The sequence below is a fragment of the Chaetodon auriga genome, chromosome 3, assembly GCF_051107435.1.
Source record: "Chaetodon auriga isolate fChaAug3 chromosome 3, fChaAug3.hap1, whole genome shotgun sequence".
NCBI classification, from domain to species: Eukaryota; Metazoa; Chordata; class Actinopteri; order Chaetodontiformes; family Chaetodontidae; genus Chaetodon; species Chaetodon auriga.
Genome location: NC_135076.1, coordinates 17513748 through 17534952, shown reverse-complemented (window position 1 = coordinate 17534952; position 21205 = coordinate 17513748). Strand labels below are relative to the sequence as shown.

The 21205-nt window shown below is 42.2% G+C and overlaps 1 protein-coding gene across 5 annotated transcripts; it reads left to right on the top strand.

The window, feature by feature from the left end:
- The first annotated feature begins 460 nt into the window (after positions 1–460).
- Positions 461–20311, top strand: LOC143318020 (guanine nucleotide-binding protein subunit beta-4). Of its 5 annotated transcripts, XM_076725904.1 has the most exons (12): positions 478–581; positions 5993–6073; positions 11691–11884; positions 12310–12348; positions 13119–13225; positions 14603–14617; positions 15959–16022; positions 16331–16493; positions 16926–16992; positions 17353–17554; positions 17865–18081; positions 18540–20311. In XM_076725904.1, exons 3-12 carry the CDS (start codon positions 11828–11830, stop codon positions 18644–18646), a joined length of 1038 nt encoding a protein of 345 aa, XP_076582019.1. In that variant the 5' UTR covers positions 478–581; positions 5993–6073; positions 11691–11827; the 3' UTR covers positions 18647–20311. The 5 variants fall into 5 exon arrangements, with proteins under 5 accessions (XP_076582022.1, XP_076582023.1, XP_076582020.1 ...); XM_076725907.1 differs by lacking the exon at positions 14603–14617 and having other exon boundaries at positions 461–581; XM_076725905.1 differs by lacking the exon at positions 5993–6073 and having other exon boundaries at positions 463–581.
- The last annotated feature ends 894 nt before the right edge of the window (positions 20312–21205 follow it).

Below are 21205 nucleotides of genomic sequence, written 5' to 3'. Positions count from 1 at the left end.
TCTTTGAAAGAAGCCTTTGAAGAAAGACCTACAGTTAACCTCATCTTGGATCCACCCTCTTCTCTTGACTCCCACCCACTGCATGCTGGGATAGGCTCCAGCTCCCCTTCACCCTGAGTCAACAAATCTTTCTCAAGATCAGAAATTGTTCTAATAAACTGTCCGTACTTGCATGTACAAGGTAACTGTGTACTGTAGATGTTTCTGACAACATCAACATAATTTGTGGGAATAATCGAGAACACATCCTGGAAGTCAGTATTTCAACCTGTTTGCCACAAATAAGTGACTTTAAGCAACATATCCTGTAATGTCTTTAAATATGATATTGAAGAAATAAACTCTGTCTCTTTAATAGAAATACTACTCCATCTCCCATTCTCCATGCCCCCCATATGCTCCCCCTCCCACTCAGTAGCTCTCCCTCTCTCTCCATTTACTGCTCCTCCCAGCAGCATCTACACTCACAGCTGAAAGGAAGAACTGAAACGACAGCGCTCTGTGCGACTCACAATCCATGCCATTTAGGACGTATGCAGAAAACGCCCTCTTCCTCTGCTTCTCTTCTGCACTGGAAAAAGGTAGAAAAGCTTTACTTATTGTCCTGAATTTAGAGTTTTTGCCATGCGGAAGTGTGCAAATTGTCTGGTGTTTCCTCTGGATTCATTCATCTGTGCTTGACTGTCACTGCAAAATCACTACAGTCACTGCCAGGCTAAAGCTGAAATTGGATATTTGGAATAATGCTATTTTAACAAAGCACTAAAAGAAGATCTGAAATCTGCTTCATAAGTTTAATTTGAATCAAGACAGAAATGGGTGTGGAGCCAGAACCGACAGCTCACTGCAGAACTGCTAGAGTAAAGCTCATCAAACCTCATCAAGTTTGTGTTTGTGTATCAACTGTCCGAGGTCATACCTGTGTCTTATCCTGTGCACTGAACCTGTGGTACACCAAATGTCAAGTCAGAAGAACTGAGGGCTTGTGGTAATAAATGAATGATCCTTCGGTATCATAGTGTTGCTGCTGTAACGGGAGCCATTTGAAAAGGGTGGCATTAGCACATCAGGGTTGTTCCTCACTTCCTTTAATTTTTCTCGCCCCGTATGCAACATGTGTGATTCACTTCTTCGGAAACCCAGAGCATGCTCGTTCATGCTTGGTGTTGCTGGTTGCACCCCTGATTTACAGAAGTGTCTGGGATTCCCCTGGACTGAAACATTCTCACTTCTTCTCTTTGCACATTTCCTCTGCAGCTTCTCCCTGAAACAAAAGCCAGCTTCGGGCTTCTCGTTCTGCAGTTCACTGACTCGTCCGTGTTCATTGTCCACATGTAACAGGTGCTTTTATTTGGACTTAACTTATAATACAGATGTTTGACAGGAAGCACATATGATGTTGCACTTTTAGAACAGTATATTTCTGTCACAGGGTCGTCCTTTTGGATGTTATTCACCTTTTAAATATGCTATCCTCTATATACACATGCACAATAGTATTTATTATTAACATGTATGTCAGCACTGATCATCTGTTGCTAATAATTGTTCCACTATATATGTTTTTTTTTTGTGTGTGTGCAGATTTTGGGTGTGTCAGCTGAAGACCATAAATAAAATCAATTTAATCTATTATTTAAGTGACATAAACAGAAATTTGAGGTTTTCAATCACAAGATATGAATAATTAATGTGATAGCATATTAATATTAAAGTCTTGCTGTGATATTATAATAGTTATAAATCCATACATTCCTCCTCCACCCAAAATGGACACCATGCCAATCCTCCATTGCATGTGCTTGCTGCTGTCCTGCTGCATTCATTTGGATAGCAACAGTAGTTGGCCTTTGCCATCAGCAAACCTGACTCTGCAATCGGTGTCCCGGTAGTCGATAGTGTGACTCCAACACAACACAAGAGGCATTATCACAGAAACGATGAGGGCTCTTCACCAAGCTGCCTCTGTGACAGTCTCTAATGGGCCAACAGCAGCACGGAGATTAGACAAGGACCTGACGCGGGGACAGAATAAATTGCTGGTAGTTACGCTCTGTACTTACACATGAGCTGAAGTGATCACTTCTGAGAACCTGTGCTTGAATGTCGCTGCAGATCCTTGTTGCGTGACCAACAAAAGATCTGCCGGCGATGGTGGTAGCTGATGTGCCAGATGCAGTGCAGGTAGCCATGCGTTCTGATTTAAGTACAGTAAAGGAAGGTTTTGCTTTCACATCCACACACAGCAGCTCACATACTCCAGCCATGGCATTACAATGATCCAATCTGGGGTAATGGACCATAATGTGTCCTTTGAAGAGATGGTTCATCAGCAGTGTTTGACTCAAGATGGATAATTTAAATTGGGCCAGTCAAGCTCAAGCTGTGTCAGTCAGCAAGTAAAACTGAAATTGTCAACATCTATTTTCCTCATCACACACAGAGAGAGAGAGAGAGAGAGAGAGAGAAGTGGTGGCGAGCCCAGCGAGGCACGCATATTTTAAGTCACTTTGCACTCTTCAAGAGAGCCCTTTTTTCAATAATCCATTATGCATAGCAGCTCTGGCTCTCCCTGGTATTTCTCCTACCTTCTTGACGTCAGTTGCCATTTGTGAGGGTTACCCTGGCAACGGCCAACCTCCCCGGGAGATGTCTGGTGGATAAGACGGCCCCGATAAAGCCTCTTAAGGGTCTACTGTTGCTACACCTTTTAATTGCCTTTGATACAGTGGAAGTAATACATGGAGGTCGTCAGGGCACGTCGCCACATGTGGGCAAAGAAAATGGCAACATGTAGATAAGAATAGGCTTCGAGAAGCTGCTTCAGATTGACATCCCGTTATCGCCACTTGATTTGATCACCCACGTATTGGGCTCGTTTTTGAGCAGTCCTGTGAAACTGAATTGGACGTGATGGATCTATTTTTGGTCACGCTGTGCTCTACTCTTCAGTTCCACAAAAGGCACATGTGTACAGCCCATTTTAACAATGTGCAAGTGTAGTGATGAGCTACTAAGTAAAGACTAGATACACCGAGCAGCTCATTGTGATGCCTCTGAACAATATGTGGATGTTATTATGAGATTTTATATATATTTGTATACGTGAAGATCAAATATCGTCATAGTAATTCACGTGATCCATTAAATCCCCTCTCGCATGCAAACTTGTCCATGCACATTATCGACCGTTGTGGTACATTCATATTTATTTTTGCACAGAGGCCATTTTAATTTTGCATCTATGCAAAACATCAGATAACAAACCGTAGGACAAGGAAAACCGCTGCCTACAAATAACAGCCTGTTCTTAGTTGAGCCTTTTTTTTTTTTTTTTTTTGACACAGTCATAAATAGATATGGTAACTTCTTGTTATTCTTCCTAAGGCATGAAACCACCCTTACATTCAAATTATTTCCTTCAGCGGCCTGAATGTTACTGTACTTGAGCGGCGTTACTTGTGCACAACCCATGCTGAATTTGCATCCATGCAAAAATATCTCATGTGTAGAAAACAATACGGCTGTGACATACTGTACACAATACCCGTTCCAGGCTCCAGGAGGCTATTTATAGCTGCACCAACATGTGTGTCTTTCTTTTTTTTTCCAGACACCAGGCTATTGATGTGCTATTTTTACAGTGTCAATTTGCTCCCTTCCTCTCCTTTTGGTTGCCAAGCAATAGGCCAAGAGACCTGATTGGCCAAGGATGTGCTTTTGGACACCTTGACTCTTATTCTCAGCTGGTTAATGAAGTCAATCTTTTTGCTCACTAGGGGCAGAAAGCAGAAGTGGTGCCTCTTTCTTACAGTGTGTAGTTCTCAAAAAAACAAACAAACAAAAAAAAAACAAGCCTGTAAATCAACCTCTGGTACGAAAAGGCTAAAAGATATTGTAGTAATGAATTGACTGTTTAAAACTAGAGATGAATTGCAGTTGCATTGCAGTTGCGTGACTTATATTTACCTTTGAGCAATCATGAACACATTCGTTGAGCAACTTCAGACATGATACAACAGAAGGCTCGAAATGACTGAATACGTCATAATGCAAGTTATGACAAAAACCTATGCGTGTATCATCGCTCATACTGACACACTATGCATTTTAACAATAAAATCGTTCAGAAATCATAATTATTGTGAGATGTGAGGACTACTTGTCTCGTATATAGGGGCCGATCTGTGGTTACGATTCGTCTCATCCAACTTCCTTGTATTGTAGAGGATATTCAGCCAGATGCCGTCAATTATATGATAGTATAGAGGAATCAATAAACGACTTTTCATTTTTAAAACAAAAGTTCAGAAACATATGAAGATCATGTACTCTACATTCCTGTATGTATTAATGTGTTATATTTCAGCCTATTTTCAGGCTGCACTTTTGACAAATTAGGCACAGCATATGTTTCTGCGATCACGCTAATCCTAATCCTCATCATGTGTTTAGGGGGAAATTGGTCTGACACACCTAAACTACTGCTGTGTGTGTGAATTCAATTAGACTTAATCTGACCCCATGCCACTCCGAAAGGAAACCAAGGGCTTGGCAACTTTCATCTTCCCTCCATTGATTGTGGCTCGTGCAGAGATATGGAAAAGCCTATCCCACTGCTCCCTTTCATTGGCCCCATTAAAAATTCATCCTGTCCTAATGGAGAGAGATCCTTTTCAATGAGCCCACTGCAGGCCAGCTGTGGTGTGCCTGGGTGAGACTTGGCACAGCTGTCTCCTGGCACAGTTCGAACCTTATACTGCTGTAAATTCTTATTTTGGGTGGGTTTTTTTTTTCAGGGGGTGAAATAGATTACTCTTTTCTGTTCTGTATTCTCAGATTCAATAGTGCAGTGAGAACCTAGAACCAGTGGAGTTGTGTAAACAAAATGACTTCAGAATTAAATCATTGTCATACTAGTGGCTGATCAAATATCTGTTAATCTATTAGGGGATTTACTGGTTCATTTTTTCTTTCTTTTTATAACCATTTAGGGCTGCCACTCACAATTACTGCATATTGTTTTACTGATTAATCACGAAAATCCCCATATCTGAGATGCTAGAAGCAGAAAATGAATAAAACTATTAATTGATTGTCAAAAGCGTTGCTTCTGTAAATCAATCAATCGATTAATTGGTCCAGATTTAAAGCGTAATGGCCCAACTGACAGATATCTTTGAATAGCTGCAATATAATCACAGGCCACAGCAGCTATTCCTGCATGTATAGTTTGAAATATTTTGTACTTATGAGCTGTTTTCATATACAAAATAACCAGAGAAAGAAAACTTAACTTTACGATAATTATCATAGGTCACAAGGTAAAGTTACAACTGGTAACAGATGAAATTCATAGAGCAAATTAAAAAACACTTCACTTTCCTAACCTCCAGCTTTAATACTAATACTGTACACTCACGACTCTCCTGGCTTATTCGTTGTATTAGTATGCGAGCAAATCAAAGACTGTTTGACCAAGAACTGGCTTTGCAAACCTGAGGTGAAGTTTATTTGAATCACTACTACTACTACTACTACTACTACTACAACCACTACTACTACTACAGGCTTTATAGCTCTAATATTTGTTTCCTGTATCCCACTCGGTTCCGTTTTGTTGAGGGGGCTGACAGACGGTACCACTTACCTCGTAGGTTACACAACCTATTTCAGACATTTTCCTAAGATCAAAGAACATCTTTTCAAATATTGTTTTGGAGCATTGACTTAAATATAACCTGTGTTTTGATTAAGGTCTGATATTTTAGAGCCTGTTATGATGGTTAGATTATAAAAATATCAATCTACTCAGCACCGCGCACCCCTCGGCGTAGGCTGTTGCCATGTTCCCACTTTCATGGGTGTGGTGATTAGCTTGCTTGGTGAAAATTTTAGTGTAATCCGAAAGGAGTTGCGCTCGCGTATGCCCCTTCAAACCGATTAAATTATCTTAAAATTAACACGTCCCGCTTTACGATTTCTCTCACAGCCGGGACCATGATTGTCTTGTGAAAACGCATCGGTGTGACTCGGACTGGAAGGACGAACAGAGCCAAAAAGCCCGTTTCAGGTAAGGACGTGCTGTCTTGTCTTCATATTTTGGTGGCTTTAAGGCTGTTCCCCGCTTTACTCACAGCGGTTGTATTTTGTTTCGTACTGAGGGTGAGAGGGAAAAATATCCGAGAGCTTGAAGTATTGTCGGTGCTGTGAGCAGCAGTGAAGCTCTTCACATAACTGTTCTCAGGCTACTATTTGCCTGAGTGCTGTTTTTTCCTCTAAAGCCGATCCCTCCACCGTTTAAACCTCTCCTGTCCAAACGCGGCCTTTTTACGGACTGTCAGCCGATTCTCAGGCGGAACTATGGGGGCAAAACCTTTAACCAGAAGGCGCATATTCGTCTGTTCCCATTTCAGTTTTGCCATTTGTGTTTGCACGACACCCTGCAAAGCTTTTTTTTTTTTTTTTTTTTTTTTTTCTTGTCTATGAGATATACGTGCCAGTCCGCCTTCGTCGGCGCGGCAACTGGTAGCGTGATGGGGCGCGCGACTCGTGCAGTTTGTGGCTCGTGTCAGAAACGTGTCTCAGCTCAGATCAACTGATAAAGATAACACTAATAATGTGAAGTAGCATCAATAATGTTTATGTCATCTCGCGCCTCCGCGTGATGTAACGTTAGCTGATGGTTTCCTGTCTTGGCTGCTGTTGACAGTCAGTATAGAAGTCCGGACAGTGCGTTGCTGCTGATGAACGATATTAAGTTAGAGTTTGTTAAAGTTAATCATTTATATTTTTAATATGCAGCATACCTTGATTGTGGCTGGTTAGTGCTTACTTACAGATTTTAGATGTACGGCTGTTGGTGGCATGTAAAGATGGTTAGTGTAGAGATTTAATGAACATATAATATAAATCTACATAAAGTGTTTATGATGGGCAAGCAGACAACATGCACTGATCATTTAGATTAGATTTATCACTTAACACTAATTCAACTTTTAAAGCCAAACCTTAAAAAAGCCCAGAACTGTCTGGTCCAGCCTCGCATTTGTGAGGATTTGTTACTTATCTCAGTTTTCTATCATTAGGAAATGAATATATGTACATTTTAGGACTAAAACAAGTAGTTTGAAGTTGTCACTTTGGGTTGTGTGAACATGTGACAGACATATTACATTAATATTTGTTGTACATCAGCAACAGGTGAATTAATGAAAATAGTTGCAGCCCTGCAGCCTGGTTAAAAACAACACTGGAAACATTTTGCATGACTCTGGAACATTAAAGGCAATAAATAGCCCTCACAATAATGCTGCTTGTGTCGGCCTCATAGGGCTGGGCTGCTAAAATATTCAGTATATCAATATAATGATTTATGGACTTTCATTTGTATTGCGTCACAATGAAGAATTGTCATTGATAACTAACAAAAGCAGTTACTGATATTTCTCTTTTACATCTATTGAGAGACAAAAAGTGGAACACTGCTGTTTTATTACTGGACTCATTATACACTAACAGGAAATCTTACTTCCATGTAAAAGGATCGCGGTGTACTTCATGGATTATGGATGTCTCTCAGAAACGGTCTTGTCCACAAAGACTATGTCCAACTGGGTTCTTGTAGTTTTGATTAGAAATTACGTGTGACTGCATCATGTGTTATTCTGTAGCTGTCTGGTGTAGATGGGGTGAAACCTGCGGTCAAAGTAGGTCATAATTGCCATTACACGTTCATTCGCTGTATTCCTGTCACTTCCCAGCAAAATTAGAACAAGTCTAATTTTGCTGGGGACCAATCAAGACACCTCTTTGGTGGTTCTGACTAATAGTTAGGTGGTTTGTCTTCCATGCGTTTTCTCTAAGAAGTGTCTTATTTAGTTTAAATTCATTTTTAATTTAGCACCTATCAATCCCGCTCTGCAAGATTCAGTTTTTACCCTCTGTTTTTAGTATTTTCATTACACACACAGGCCTGACATGCACACACACCACACCACAGCAGTTACGGGTTTGGTGCCTTGTCATGGAGGTGAACTAGCTCCTCTCCAGCTTCCACTCCACATGCCATAACATGGTCTGAGCTGGACTTGAACCAGACACCCCCCCGCCGCCGCCAACCCCCCCCCCGGTTCCCAAAGCCAGGTCCCGATGGACAGAGCTACTGTCACCCCCAAACTGTAGACCAGGAGTAGAACCCAGGCCACCTAGACCACATGGGAGTCTGTCTCCATTTGCTGTTGTAATTCATGGCACATAAACAGTAAATGAGTGTGTATCTGCTGACTCAAAGAAAGAGATGTGTAATCTTGCCTTACTGGAATCTCACCAGGTATTTCCTTCATACTCTGCATGTTTTGAATAGTGACTGGGTTATGTGAACAAGTTTACACCTGGTCTAGCTGCCCTGCTGAATCCCGTTTTCACTTTCACACACCAAACTGTGGCGAGTTTCCTGCTCTTTTTCAGCGGGGCCCATTCAGTACTGACACTCGTGGCTCCTGAAATTGGCTCTCAGATAGAAACTGAAAGGGCAAGATCAGGCTAAGATGGAGGTGTAGGTTATTTTTTTGTGTTATGTTTAAAAAGATTGAAACCTAAGTAAGAAAACTTGCACCCAACTCTTACTGTGTGATTATGTTAATGACAGATATAAAGATCTACTGTAAACACTGGCGCTCACAGTTGTTCAGATCTGGCTCTTCATAATGTTAATTCCTGAACTTCCTGATCATTTCATGTTGTTGGGCTCCTGTGGCTTTGGGTGCAGCTGCACCACCTGCACCTCATGCTGCTCTGTTCACCCGTATTTGTTCAAGATTGTCGCAAATGTGACTGACTTTCTACTGTGTGTGACCCAGAGGGAACACAAGGTTAGGTTAAATACAAAATATGCTGATGGGTCCTTACTGTGGAGAAGTTCAGGAGATCTCTGTGTGTGTGTCTCTTTCTCCATCTGTGAGTGGCATAAAATGAAAAGTGAATGTCTGCATGCCAGTTTCGAATGAATTAATCATCTGCAACAGCAGCCAATAACATGTTGACAGCTGAACCAGATGTGAAAACAATGCTTGTATAAAAAAACATGTATATGCTGTTTTCTTATATAAAAAAAGGGGCTACAACTAAAGATTATTTTCGTTATCAATTCATCTTCTGACTCTTTCCTTGAATAATCAGTTAATTGTGTGGTTTATAAAATGGCAGAAAGTCAATACTGAAAAAATGCAAGAGCCCAAGGTGAAACCTTGAAATTGCTTGTTTTGTCAGACCATTAGTCCACAACCCAAAAATGTTCAGTTTACAATCGGAGAAGGATAAGAAAACCAGCAAATAATGAAATCATTATTCATTTATCAAAATAGCTGCAGATTAATTTTCTGTTATTCAGTCAATTAATCGGATAGTAATTTGAGCTCTGCTTCAGACTGCATAGGGTTTTTATTATATGGCAGTCTAGGGCACATTTCAAAGTGTCTTACTATGTTTTCTTTTTCTCAATATGATTATTTTTATGATACCATTTTAAAAATTCTGTCAGAATTTCAGTGTATGCACAGCCTTATGGATGTGATGCAAAATGTGTGCGTAGCGGTATGGGTATTTCTGCCTTTGTTCATCTTTGTCTTGAACCTACACTGTTTATACGCAGATGGCAGCTGGTCCCGGTTCACACCCAGTGGTCTCCTGCTGGCTGCTGGGACCTTCAAGGCTGACCACATTGGATGGGGGGTTGGTTGGTGTCAGAAGGGCAATAGCAATAATAGCCTACCATGGCCCAACTGCGGTGGTGCCAAGCAGCACTATCTACTGTAGCTGGCAGCCACATACTAAACAAAAGGCAGCTCCAGCACACAGCTCTGCCTTTGTCGCCCCTGATACTGTGCCATGCTCTGGGCCTACGATGGCCCGGCTGGCTGCATGACTGCAGTCACACACAATTGGAGAAAAGACACACACACACACACACACACACACACATACACGAGTGCTCACTGAGGTTTACAACAATAATTTGTTAAAGGTAAACTTTATCTAGTCCTCTTGTAGGGACCATTCATCTGTGCGACAGCTTCTTTTGCCTGCGGTTGATATGTGGCTACTTGTTACAGCCGTAATGAGTGGCCTGCTTTGGTTTCGAAATGACTAATATTTAGCTCCCATTTGCGAACACTTCTGCAGATCACTGCCATGACATGCCTTAAATTGGAGCTGTCAGTTTTATCTGAACCAATGGGAAAGCGCCCTGACACATCACGTTTCTCAGCGTCATCTTCCATCATACCTGCGTTATTTTCCACCTCATCCCTGTTGTGTGCTCTGTTGCCTTTCACGTTACAAGCCTCAGGCTGAAAACATCAATTGAAAATATATAACAGAGTGTAGAAGGTCATGTCGGGTGTTTTGGTAGTCCGCAAGGCGCTCTGTGTGACGTGGCAGGTTTCAGAGGCATAATGGATCCATGTCAGCCATAGAGCAATACCACATCACAGGCGAGCTGACGCTCAGAGCCTTTCTTCAGGCTGGTTGCGTCAGCTGGAGGAGAGAGTGACGTCACTCCTGAGCAGCTGAAAGCATTACGACGCTCGCGATCCCTGATGCCTCGTTACTGTCAAAGACCTCTTTAGCTGAGACAAGAGTCCACGATAAATAGTCCAAGGCATCTTCTCCTGTGTCAGCAGAGCAGAGGCACAACGCCAAGTGAACCAAGAGTCTAAAAGAGTGGCTTTCCACATACTTACTGTATCTTAAAAAGCAATCTTAGCAGCATGAACGTCACATTGTCTTAGTTACAGTATGTATATGTTATTTGTATAATGTTGAGGGTTTTGTTTTGTGGTGAATAAGTAACTGGGCCCCAATGGTTTTAAAGCCTCTGCAAAAACAAAGATAAAGTACAAACAACCTCCTCTTCACATTAACATGATTTCCTGTGGAGAGGAAAGGCTGGACTCGGTCTAATTGTTGAATTATAGAAAATGGAACTGAAAATTTAATCTCGGAGGGTTAGACTTCTGGACAGCAGACTGTAAAACAGCCTGGAATATGGGGGGGGTGGTTTGTGGGGCGTGGACCAAACATTTCTGAGGAGTGTCTAAGTGCTTTCTGACCCACATTCAGGCTCCCCAAGGTAAAGGAAGTGGCAAGTTGCACATGCATACTTACCGTACACACACACGTTTGTGACTATGTGCACACGTGAACATCTGTGTGTGTACGAACCAACGGATGCCTGACCTGACACACTTAACCCAGACACATTTAAAAACATGCTCACATAATGTATAGGCACGTGGATAAGTATATGCACTAATGTTCACTTTCTCATTTAGACGTGTTGTCTGAAATCACCCAGATCTGCATACAGTACACGACACACCACACACACATACACACATGCGCATTTGGGGCTCTTTGGGGCGGGCCAAGCAAACAGCGCTATGCAACAACACAAAAGGCTGATTGAGTCAGGAAAGGTCAGAGCCTGGCTCAGATGGCCTTTTGAACCAGTCTGGGGGTGTTTGAAGAGCCAGGCCACCCGCCAGGCCCCCGCCCAGCCCCACCCTCTGCAGCACCCTCCTTTGGTCTGAACCCATACAGGATACCCGTGTTTGTCTGATGGAAGTTCCCATCCTTCACTCTCCATCCGCCTGTTGAACTCATAGTATTTCTGTCTCTCTGTCTTGCAGGTGTCAGCTGGTAAAGCGTGTGTGAGTGTGTGGGTGTGTGAGAGTGTGTGTGAGTGCGCGTGCGGGCACGTGTGTTTTCCCAGTCCAGTCAGTATTTGGAGCATTTGAGTGTGGCCTGAACACATCACAGAGGGACAATGAGCGAGCTGGAACAGTTGCGGCAGGAAGCCGAGCAACTACGCAATCAGATCCGGGTATGGCAACATTTTGTGTGCATGTTTATGTGTGCACGCGTTTGTGTGTACGTACTTCACACGTGTGCCACTGTCTGTTCACTGTAAGCTGTGACTCAGACAGTTACAGATGAGACAGTGACGCATTCAAATACTCAGTCAATAATCAGCTGCTTTCATTCTCGTGCAGAAATTGATCTCTAAATGTCAGTCGCTGCTGTTTGATGATTCTGTGACCACCTAGATGTTCAGTGTCTGTGGTAAAAACTTATGGCACGTGTTTAGACACCTTAGAGAGACACAGCTTAGAGTTGTTTTAGATTTGTCTTTTTGTTGTATTATAAACGTGTGCTTGTGCAGAAATCACATGTTACACTTAGTTTAGCAGTGACAGAATAAGCTGAAATGTGGTCAACATGATTTTTAAGGTTTTTGTTGTTTTGCAGGATGCCAGGAAAGCCTGCAGTGACTCCACTCTGTCACAGGTAAGACTTCCTCTCCACATATACAATATTGTGTAAACAATTAGAAGTGTATTTTCCTGCAGTTGAACAAATTGTCATGATAACAGTCACTGTATTTTGCAGCTCTAAATGGCCCTAACCATGAAAAACACGAAATACATCTGCAGATTTTCACATGGCAAATCACTTATGTGAGCCAAGTAAATACATCTATACAAAGAATTAATCTTTGAGCCATTAATTAGTAATCTAATCTGTTCAGTCCTATAGTACAACCCTGATTCCAAAAAAATTGGGGTGCTATGTAAAGCAGTTAATAATACAGAAAGTGATCATGTGTGAATCCTTTTCGGCATATACTTAATTGAAGACATTGAATATATTCAATGTCTTATCTGATCAACTTGACCTCAAGTCAGGTTTGTAGTAGCCATGTGCACAGTTTTGAAAAAGATGACCTCGCTTGTGAATACAGTTACAGCACAAAGTACAGTTGTAACAAAAAGTCCATCACTGCAAATCAAGATAGAAGTTTCAAATACATATTAGAGACGTCGCTTGGTCAGCCATCAGCCCGTCAGTATGTACAAACTTAAATATTCCACAGACGTTATACCCCACATAAGCTCTGCTACTTGTCATTGTCCATTGTTGAGTGATGCTGGCCCATTTTTGCAGCCTCAGCTAGAGTCCACTGTCCAGTGATGTGTGTGTTTGTAGTGAAAAAAGTGTGTGTGTTGGGGGGGAGGGCTCAAGTGTCGCTGCTAATGCTCCTTCCTGTGTTTTGGCAGATCACAGCTGGTCTGGATTCAGTGGGCCGGATACAGATGCGGACGCGACGCACTCTCAGGGGCCACCTGGCCAAGATCTATGCAATGCACTGGGGGAGCGACTCCAGGTAGTGTAGTTAGTCCACAGACAAGACAGTTATTAGCAAAGAGCAGGATAGGACATGAACATTTTTATTCCACTCTTTTCAGGTTTTTGTGTTTGTTTGTTTTAATTTTTTTTCTTGGTCTTGTTCAAATTTTTCATTGTGTTACACTTTAGGAGCATTTCTGTAAAGTGGCAGACACATAATCCTTAATTTAAGATTACATTTAACTTCTTTGGGAAGCCTTATGGGATAGACACACAGAATCTGTCGACGACATATCTGAACGCATCGAACCAATGAAAGCTCTGGCTGGAGGGTGACGTTGGCCGGTGCTTGGTTGTGACTTGCCCGTTTTCAACATGGTGGCCAGGTCACAAACTTTTCTATTACAGCTAAACAGCACATTCAAATATGTTTGTGAAAACATTTTAGGTGAGAAATAGGCAATGCAGTAACAGAATCTGAATTCCTGTTTATCAGCACTGCCTATCTTGATCTAATTCTTGCGAGCCTGGTGCATTATGCTGGATGGACTCATTTATATAAAGCTGGGGACGAGTCAGATGTGGCGATCCCTGATGCCCTGTCGTATCCATCATGCATCGCGTGTCTGCATCTCCTTCTCTACATAAAAAATGAATTGGATCTGTCGACTTGACACTGGATCCAGTGTGTCTGTACCTTTACAGAAGAGAGTCCTGCAGCTTTACACCCTCAGTCCACTGACTGGTTTAAACTTTTTTCAGCATAATATTTTGGTGCAGGTTTGATGTTTTCTTCTGCCAGCTGTGTGGTGTCGGTTTCTTCTGCTTTAGGTCGCTTGCTTGGTTGTTTCTATTCAACACTGCAGCAAAATAACTTTGCTCTGTCATTCAAATGAATTATCTACGGTGGCCCACAAGGGACAAGAGTCCCCAAAAATGCTAACATCTTAAAAACCACAAAGGGATGCAAATCATAATCACCACAGCCCATTTGCTTCTCTATTTTTATTTAAAATTGTACGAACTTTGAAGGTCGTTTTTCCCCAGAGTCAGCATTAATTTCTGTCGCTGTGAGCAGACTGTTGAACTTCTAGACTGCCAATAAAATCACCAGTTTGGTATTGGCTTAATCTCTGTCTTGGAAAATAAAATCTTAGATAAGTAATACCATCAACTTGACTATCAATATCTAGGCTGTGTAGCATTTAGCATAACTGCAGTTATGGCAACACATCAGTACCAAAATACAATTCTAACTGCAAATATAACTGGTACAGTTACCTAAAATGCAGTGGTTCTCAACAGCTTGTTTGACTGTTATTAAACAAATTTCTTTCTCTGTGTTTAATATGTCTGTGTCACTCTTTATCTTTCTCTCTGTCCATCTGTCTCCCAATGCAATGCACTGGGACAGTGACGGCAGTCCCAGGTGTGGGGCTATACTACTACCAGTACCATTACTACTGTTACTACTACTACTATTCTACTAATATGACTAATACCATCATAATTGACTTGAGTCACTACTGCCACCTCCACTACTACTGTACATCAAGTGGTAGCACTGTTTTATGCCCTCACTATGAGCACAGTAATGATATTCACTGGGCACAGAGACAGACCGCTTATTTAATGTTTCCTTAAAGATGCAGTTTGTAAGATCGAAACCTTTGACAGTTTCATAAGTGATTGTGATTCAAAACTAATCAGTGAGCAAAGTTCCTCTGTGTCCAGATTGGAATAAAACTGTGGATGCACGCATTGAGTTGCCCCTGAATGAAAACTTATAAACTGCTTTTTTAATTGTTTGCTGCAATTCTGAGCACCAAGAAAAATAGTATAGTATGCATGCAGTGCACTGATTGTTATCCATAGGGAATGAACTGGGAGTGTAGACAAAAAGTAGCTCTGTTTTTCTGGTAAAATTTTGAAAACATAGATCGCTCTCCTCTGTTCTGTTGAAGCAAATAAGTTTGATCCTTCTCTCACCACTAAAACCTGTGTTTGAGTTGAACTGTGTCTGATTCAAAGCGAAATACTGGTCTCACCTGCAGCTGATGATGCACAGGCTGCTCAGTCCTGGTTAAGAGAGAGAGAACGTGTGTGTGTGTGTGTCCATGTGTGTGATGTGTGTGTACGTGTGTGTGCTTATTTTGTATACAGCCACTGACATTTTCGCATCATGGCTCTCCTCTTGATTGTATCATAGCACCATCAAACTACTTCCTGTCCCCGGAGAGATGGAAACACCCAGTCAGGATGGGAGGGGAGGGGTTCCAGCTGTCTCTGCTTCTGCACCGCCTATAACTCTCAATCTTTACTGACTCTTTCTGCTGCATCCTCTTGTTTGTCTCCGTGGTTTTGCTGCCCCACCTCAGCTTCTTTCCAGTGCTTTCTCAACCCCTCAGGCTTCCACCTCCCAACAGACAGCAGGGACTTTTACATAACTGGGGTAATGAATATTAGATGGAGTGGGACATTAAAAGTGGCTTCCCTGGATGAGGAGACTTCGACCAGGAGGGGGAGAAAGAGGGAAGATGGAGGGAAATGGGGGCAGGGAGAGAGGAGCAGGGAGCTCACGCTGAATGCTGTTTGACAGAGCACCTTATAATAATTCAGACAGTATAGCACAGTAGTCTGCAAGGTGGCTGCCTCTCATTGCTTTTAATGATCCAAGTGCATGGACCTTAGATAATGTTTTTTTGTTGTTGTTGTTGTTTTTCCAACATGTGAGCCTAGTCTCATGCTGCTGTTCTTAACTCGTTTCCAGGTTACTTGTCAGTGCCTCACAAGATGGAAAGCTAATCATCTGGGACAGCTACACAACAAATAAGGTGAGATTATTGCTAATCAATGATAGAATGTGTAATATGTACACAAACAGTTGCTTTACAATCCCTGGGAGTTACAGTACACATAGGCACTGCTGTCAGATTTCACTGATTCTCCCCTTTTGCCTTTGGATTGGAGAGGTGTACAGGCTGTAATTCATGAACTGACTCTCTGAAAGCAACGAGTTCTGTTTTGGGTTGAAATTTCTAAATTAACTTTAACCTCAAAGACTTTGACCTCAATTAACCCTAAAGCTCAACACCACATCCTTTATTGTATTTAAGAAAGAAATGACTCTCTTTGTCCTCAGATGCATGCCATCCCGCTGCGCTCTTCCTGGGTGATGACATGCGCCTACGCCCCCTCTGGGAACTATGTGGCCTGCGGAGGCCTGGACAACATCTGCTCTATATACAGCCTGAAGACCCGCGAGGGCAACGTGCGCGTCACCAGAGAGCTACCCGGACACACAGGTAGGCACAGCCAAGGAATAATGCTCATGTAATGAATATTGCATGTTATTTATATAATAACTGACTTTGACAGTTACATTTTTAGCGGATCCTGCCCTGAGTGCAGCACTCCAGCATCCTGATTCGTCTCACACCTGTGACAGACATCTTCCTTTACTGTAGTTTTAGATTTCAGATATTTTCTTTTCACTGGCTTATATACAGCATGTCTCCTGGTGCAAGCATCTCCTTAAAGAGTTCATTTTACTTTCCTAGATCACTGTGTGGTTGGATTGGTGTTGGTTGGTATGAATTAAGGGTGAGCTCAGCTGCCTGGACAAAACCAAAATGAGTGTGACTGCTCATCAGGTGTCCCTGTTGTAGGGAAAGATATCGCTCCTGGTTTAAACTTACACACACCTTATCTGATGTTGAACCTCTGTTCACCTCCAGGTTACTTGTCCTGCTGTCGTTTCCTGGATGACAACCAGATACTGACCAGCTCTGGAGACACCACCTGGTGAGCGACGACTCCCACCTGCACAGCTGAAAGAATGAAGCTCTTTACAGGATTGAAATGTTGTGTTGATATTCTTGTGTCCATGCTACAGAGTCAAAATATCGAAATATGAAGCACTTCTCTCCAGTATCCACCTTCGATTTGTGTGAATTTTGGCCCTAAAAATGTAATAATAAATAATAATTCACAGAAATCAGAAAATTCTTCACACATTAATCCATAAAGTGGCAGTTTATGTAAAACCATTTTGCCTCTCACACACACAACCTTCCCGTTCTCTATACTTCCCACCGCTGCCCTCATAATAATTCAGGGGTCACTTTTGTTACTCAACCCTAACCACTTCCTCCTTTCTTGCAGTGCACTGTGGGACATAGAGACGGGTCAGCAGGCCACCACATTCACTGGCCACACAGGGGACGTCATGAGTTTGTCTCTAAGCCCAGACTACAAGACCTTTGTGTCAGGAGCCTGTGACGCCACCTCCAAGCTGTGGGACATCCGTGATGGCATGTGCAGGCAATCCTTCACCGGCCATGTGTCCGACATCAACGCCGTCAGCGTGAGTACTGAAGCCTCAGTCACACACGCTGCAGGAAGGGAGAAAGCAAAGGACTGATTCTTGATGCTTGATTGATAATCTATATAACACTGGTTTTGGTTAATTTTATTTTATCTCTGTCGCATTTGAATGCAGTGTTAAGTTAAAAGACATGTTTATGTTGAAATAATGTACAAGTCGTATGTCTGTCGTATTGGTTTTCCCTCTTCTGGACATAATGTACAAATACAGACATTTGGTTTACCTAAGAAACACAATATGATGATTTAACAACACTTTCCTTACTTCAACCTGCTTTTTCCTCCTGCAGTTTTTCCCCAATGGGAACGCCTTTGGCACAGGCTCAGACGATGCCACCTGCAGGCTGTTCGACCTGCGTGCCGACCAGGAGCTGATGATGTACAGCCACGACAACATCATCTGTGGCATCACCTCCGTGGCTTTCTCCAAGAGTGGCCGACTGCTCCTGGCCGGCTACGACGACTTTAACTGCAACGTCTGGGACACTCTGAAAGGAGAGCGAGCGGGTAAGAGATGCAGGGTATTTCTTTTCATTTAGGAGACAGAAGAGGAGACCGCCTTGGTCTAAAGAATGAATTAATAATTTTAATCATCAGTGAATGGTTCAAGAAAAAACATTCACAAGTTCCAGCTTCTCAAATGTGTGAAATTGCTGCTTTTTCTAGACTGTTGTTCTTGCATATTATGATTTTTTTACTGTTTTCTGGTGTTTTGTGGACCAAAGGATAAATTGAGAAAATAATCAGCAGATTAGTTGATAAGTAAGACATTTAAAAGATTTTAGAAACTGGGAATTTTTGGTATTTGTGCTTTTAAAAAGCCCATAACAACTAACTGTTTTTCTGTAATATTAAACATAAGTGGCATGGATACGAACAAACATCCGAAAAAGTAGTAATTGATGATTTTATGCCTGCAGATCTTCAGTCATATCTGACTCTGGTTCATGATCTTTGACCTCCAGGTGTTCTCGCGGGCCACGACAACAGAGTGAGCTGCTTAGGGGTGACAGAGGACGGCATGGCCGTGGCCACCGGCTCCTGGGACAGTTTCCTCCGGATCTGGAACTAAACAAACCTCGCCCCTGTTGTATTCAATCACTGCCCGCCGACTTCCTCCCCACAACCCCACCCTACATATCCCAACTCATCCGCTGGGCTGGACCTGCGGGGTGCACATTGCGTCACCCTCAGCTCTCGTGTCCGCTGGCGACCTGCCCACCTGTGAGAAAAAACCAACTCTTTCTACCTTTCAAAGTGACGTTTTTTCACCCAGCTATTACACAGAAACAAAAAGTAACAACCTTTCAGTAGAGTGGTCCAATCAAAACTTAAAAAAAAAAAAAACTGATGATGAATGAAAAACTGAAGGAAAAAAATAGAAGATTTCGCCCTTAAACAAATTCTCTAGAAGGCGATAAAGAGCGTCTGTTACCGTGACTAACAACAAGCAAGATGAGCGTCGGTGTGTAATATGTAAATGTATATATAAAGACAGTATATATGTATAGCATTATGTGTGTATATATGCAGCATATATGCATATATAATGTGTATGTATATATTTTTGTAGTTAATTTCCCACCCTTGCTTTTTTTATGATTTTGGGGGTTATATGATTTATTTTAAATGTACATATTCACATTACTACACAGCATAATGTCAGAAACACTTCTTTCATCGTGTGTGAGTGCCAGAGTCGGTGTCAGACAAGTCAGACACGGCAGCGTTTTATCATATCACTTAAAAAGTCTTGGTGCATTTTCTAACATTTCTGGTACTTGCTGAAGTAGTGAATCCCACTCATCCAGCAACAAAGGAGGACGCAGCGAGTAAACAAAACAGTGATTGGGCCCAGCTAGACTCACTTTCCTCATCTGTCTGTGCGTGTGTGTAGTGTGGTCACAGGGAGAGGACGTAACGCATGCATCCTCTGTCTACAACTGTTGCATTCATGTTAATGATGGCTGTGATGGCATTTTTCTTTTAACTACACGACCCCTGACATTCCTCACCACTGTCGTTTCATTTGGAAGGAAGCCGTCACACTGCTGTTGTAATGATGAGAGAGAGAGAGAGAGAGCTTCAAAACCAACACGCAGTGTTTTTCAGTTTTCAGTCTGGATTCAGCCCATCAGTATGTAAAAAACTTCATGTTACCAGAGGCCCTGCCTCAGCCTCTATGAACATGGATTGTGGTTTCAAACCATCGGATGCTGAATATCTGAAGACCACATTCATTCCAAGCGAATCAGCATCTGTGTGATATGATCGATATCCCAGTTATGGTCCTCAATAGAGTTAATGTCCTCGTTTCCTGTGGCCTATGGAATCTGCTCTTTTCCTTCCTTAAAGTCAAGACGTGCAGCCCAAGCTGCCTGTACAGCCAACGCTGATGGAGAGAGGGCCGTCAAAGCGAGACACGTCGAGCAGAAGCCGTTTTCTACCTGTGAGCCTGTAACGGTGCTGAGGACAAACGGTAGAGCGCTCAGTCGTCATGTGAGGATATTAAAGGACTGGTAAGGACAGCAGTGACTCTGAGGACCAGAGAGGAGATGAAGAGAGAGAGAGAAAGGCGTCTGTCAGAGCTCGCCATGTCATTTTTAATCTTTACTTTTTTCTAAATGAAGGGTCAGCGAGTCCTTTTCATCGTCAGTACGGTGTGAACTGAGTGTCTGCGCGGAACTGAGATCATGTCAGCTGCTCCAAAATCACACCAGTGCCACCACAAGCCTGTAAAAACAAAAAAAAGAAAGGAAAAAAAAAGTTTTTTTTAAAGGACTTAACACTTTTTTTCTCCCTTCACCAAAAACATGTTATGAACTGTTCAATATTGCTAGTGAAGAAAGTACACTTGGTAGACAGACATGTACACTTAGTAGAGAGCTAGAAACGCACTCACTCACAAGCTGTAGTACAAACGTAAAGCATCGAGCACGTGTGATGCACTCACCCACAGAAGTGGTATCTCTGATTTTGAGTATTTTCCCACCATCCACCTTTCTTTTGGTTCCTCTAAAGGCTTAATTTTTAAAGAAACTGAACACACATAATGTATGTGAGTTGGACCTAACCATCAGCTGTCTCAGGTGCCTGTCTCTGAATATGAACATGTGACCCACACGGGCTGGACAAAGGAGGGTCTGTGCTCCTGTGAGATGTGGCACTGCTGTGTCTCCATTCTGCCTTACGATACCATTCATAATAGAGGGTAAAACTAGCATCGACTGCAGTAATGTTTCCCCCTCACTGTCCCTTTTTGCACGCTGATCAGTATGACAGGTTTCTAATTCTTTTTCTTTCCCCGATAGAAGCACATTCTGATACTAGTGAACACTAAAAAGCACGCTTACAGGAAAGCCACCACATGCAGCTCCATACTGCTTCTTAAAGCAACCGTTTTACATCACTTTTTATACAGTTCTGCTTTCTACTACTTCCGTACAGTTTGTAGTATTTATTAGGTTCAATCAGCTGATGAAACCCCTCTTTGGCAAACCGTGATTCTAGTGACCTTTTTTTTTCTTTTTTAATGTTTTAGCTGCTTCTCTTCTTCCTGGCTTTGCATTAATGAATCCTTTTTTTTGAGAGAATGTTAAATATAACAGTTATAGTTTTTAGCCTGAGAATA